The 2,478-nt window shown below is 66.7% G+C and overlaps 1 protein-coding gene across 1 annotated transcript; it reads left to right on the top strand.

Moving 5' to 3' along the window:
* The first annotated feature begins 189 nt into the window (after positions 1 to 189).
* Positions 190 to 1,560, top strand: ATP6V1F (ATPase H+ transporting V1 subunit F). Its single transcript, XM_057386398.1, has 2 exons — positions 190 to 528; positions 913 to 1,560. Exons 1-2 carry the CDS (start codon positions 371 to 373, stop codon positions 1,112 to 1,114), a joined length of 360 nt encoding a protein of 119 aa, XP_057242381.1. The 5' UTR covers positions 190 to 370; the 3' UTR covers positions 1,115 to 1,560.
* The last annotated feature ends 918 nt before the right edge of the window (positions 1,561 to 2,478 follow it).

The raw sequence follows: 2,478 nt of genomic DNA, 5'->3' as shown, positions 1-2,478 counted from the left end.
GGCGCTGTGCAGAGCGGCTCCCGCGCCCCCTCAAGGGCACGGCGCACTGCGCGTGCGCACGGCCACGGCCGGAGGGGCGGGGCCGGCGGGAGGGGCGTGGCCAGCGCGGCGCGGGCTGAGCTGCACCCGCGGCGAGGGGCGGGGCCACCGCTGCGTTGCCGGGGCGACGGTGGGCGGGGCGATCTGGAGGCGCGGGCAGCGCGGCGGCGGATCCCGGAAGTGGCGGAGGGCCGCGGTCGCTGCTGATCGCTCCCGGTCGCTCCCGGTCGCTGCCGATCTCCACAGCCCGGGGATCCCCTCCCGCCGGGCCCGGCAGCACCCTCCGCAGGCTCCCAGGCTCGGCGGAATTCATTTCCAGCGGGCCCCGGACATGGCGGGCCGCGGGAAGCTGATCGCCGTGATGGGCGACGAGGACACGGTGACCGGCTTTCTGCTGGGCGGCATCGGGGAGCTGGACAAGCACCGGCGGCCCAACTTCCTGGTGGTGGAGAAGGAAACGAGCCTGGCGGAGATCGAAGAGACCTTCCGGTGTGTGTGTGGGACGTGGGGCTGGGAGGGCACGGGGCGGTCTGAGGGCAGCTCTGGTGGGGCCTCAGAAGTGTCGGGGGGGTCTGAGTGGTCTCAGTAAGGCTTGGGGGATGTCTGAGGGGTCCCTGGGGTGTGCCCTGGAGGGGTCTCTGAGGAGGATCCCGGCAGGTTTTGGGGTCTGGGGTGTTTCRGAATTCCTGGAGGGAATCTCGGGAGTCGCAGGAGTGTCTGCGAGCAGTCGCAGAGCGATCCCAGGAATGTTTAGGGGGATCAGGGGGATCAGGGGTCCAAGGGGTCCCGAGGAGCTTGTCCCACCTCCCTGGGGCTGCACGGTGGGCTGTCTGTGCCCCCCTCACTCTCCCTTTTTTCTTTGCCTGTTCCTAGGGGTTTCCTGGCGCGGGAGGACGTGGGGATGATCCTGATCTCGCAGGCCCTCGCCGAGCAGATCCGGCCGGCAGTCGCAGCCCATGCCCGGGCGCTGCCCGCSGTGCTCGAGATCCCCTCCAAGGACCACCCGTACGACCCGGCCCGGGACTCGGTGCTGCGCCGCGCCCGSGGGCTCTTCGCACCTGATGAGCTGCGATAGAGCCCCGCGGACCTTCCAACCCCTCCCGGCACCCCACAAATCCCCCCGGGATCCCCTCTARAGTCCCCCAAACTGTTCCCCGATACCCCCCAGTATGTGCAAATCCCCACGGTACCCTCAAACTGTCCCCTCCGTCCTGTGCCCGTAGCCTCTTTGCACCCAGCCAGGGGTGATGGGCACCTCCAGGCAGTCCCAAACAGTCCCTGGTACCTTTGCAACACCCCCAAACAGTCCCCCACCACTCTCCTGACTTCTTCACACTCGACAACCGTGTGATAGCCCTCCTTGGTACCCCAAAACAACCCCCRGCACCCCATGGAGTCACAAGCCTGGCCTGGGGGTCTCCACCGCAGGGAAGCCCACCTGGGGGTCCCCATGTCTGGGGTCCCCACCTCGAGAAGTTCCCAGCCCAGCCCAGGGTGCTGCTGGGGGGTTTGTGAGGTTCCCGGGGTGTCCTGCAGGTGCTGAGGGGCTGTGTTTGCCCCGTGGGTCTGAGGGTGACAGGGGGAACCTGGAGTGTCTCTGATGGTGCCTGSGGGGGCCACCGGGGCTTTGTGGGTGACTCGTCACCATGTCTCAGCTGTGTCCCGTGATGGGGAAGTGCCATTACCGAATCCTGCCAGATCCTGCCAGATCCTGCCCGCAGGCAGGGAGGGACGCTTGGAGGGGGGTCAACRAACACCCCAAGGACACTGGGAGCTGTCACTGTGACCTTGTCACCATTCCCCCAGCTCCTCGCCAGGCCCCTTGGCCCCAGCAGTACCCTGGGGGGAAAGTTGTTATTTATTGTCCCTCCCGATRCCCAAGTGTCATTTGTATTCCCCGTGTGTGCCCCCCACAGTGTCCACAACATGTGCTGACACCACTCATTGTCTGCTCTGCTCTGCTCTGTGGGGTGCTGTGGGGGATGAGGGCATGGGGGGACAAGCTGTGGGGTACAGGGGGGGACAGAAATGGGGGGGACTCGGGGCTGTGGCATGGGGACATGCTGTGGGGGACAGTGGAGGGCTCAGGACACAGGAGCACCCTGAGACCCCTCCATAACCCCCAGCCTTGGGGGCACAGCAGGGATGAGCCCTGCACCCCACAGTGATCCCCAGGGCCTGAGGGGCTTTGGCCTGAGGGCCCCATCCATCCAGTCCTGGCCTCATGTTTAAGTTCCCACCCCGCACATCCCCSTGCCCTCCCAACCCTCCCTCAGCAGCCCCTGCTGTGCCCCTGGGGACAGGAGTGACACCTGGAGGGGTCCCTCAGGCTCTGGGGTGTTGGGGGAACCCACATTTCTGGGGAGCCTGGCTGCTGGGGGCATGCAGTGATGATGGGCACAGGTGGACATGGGCACAGATGTCACACAGAGGCCACAC

Source organism: Malurus melanocephalus, unplaced genomic scaffold (assembly GCF_030028575.1).
Source record: "Malurus melanocephalus ecotype Western Australia unplaced genomic scaffold, MMel_1.1 scaffold_961, whole genome shotgun sequence".
NCBI lineage: Eukaryota > Metazoa > Chordata > Aves > Passeriformes > Maluridae > Malurus > Malurus melanocephalus.
Note: the sequence above shows the minus strand (reverse complement) of the source record. Positions and strands in the feature narration are given on the sequence as shown.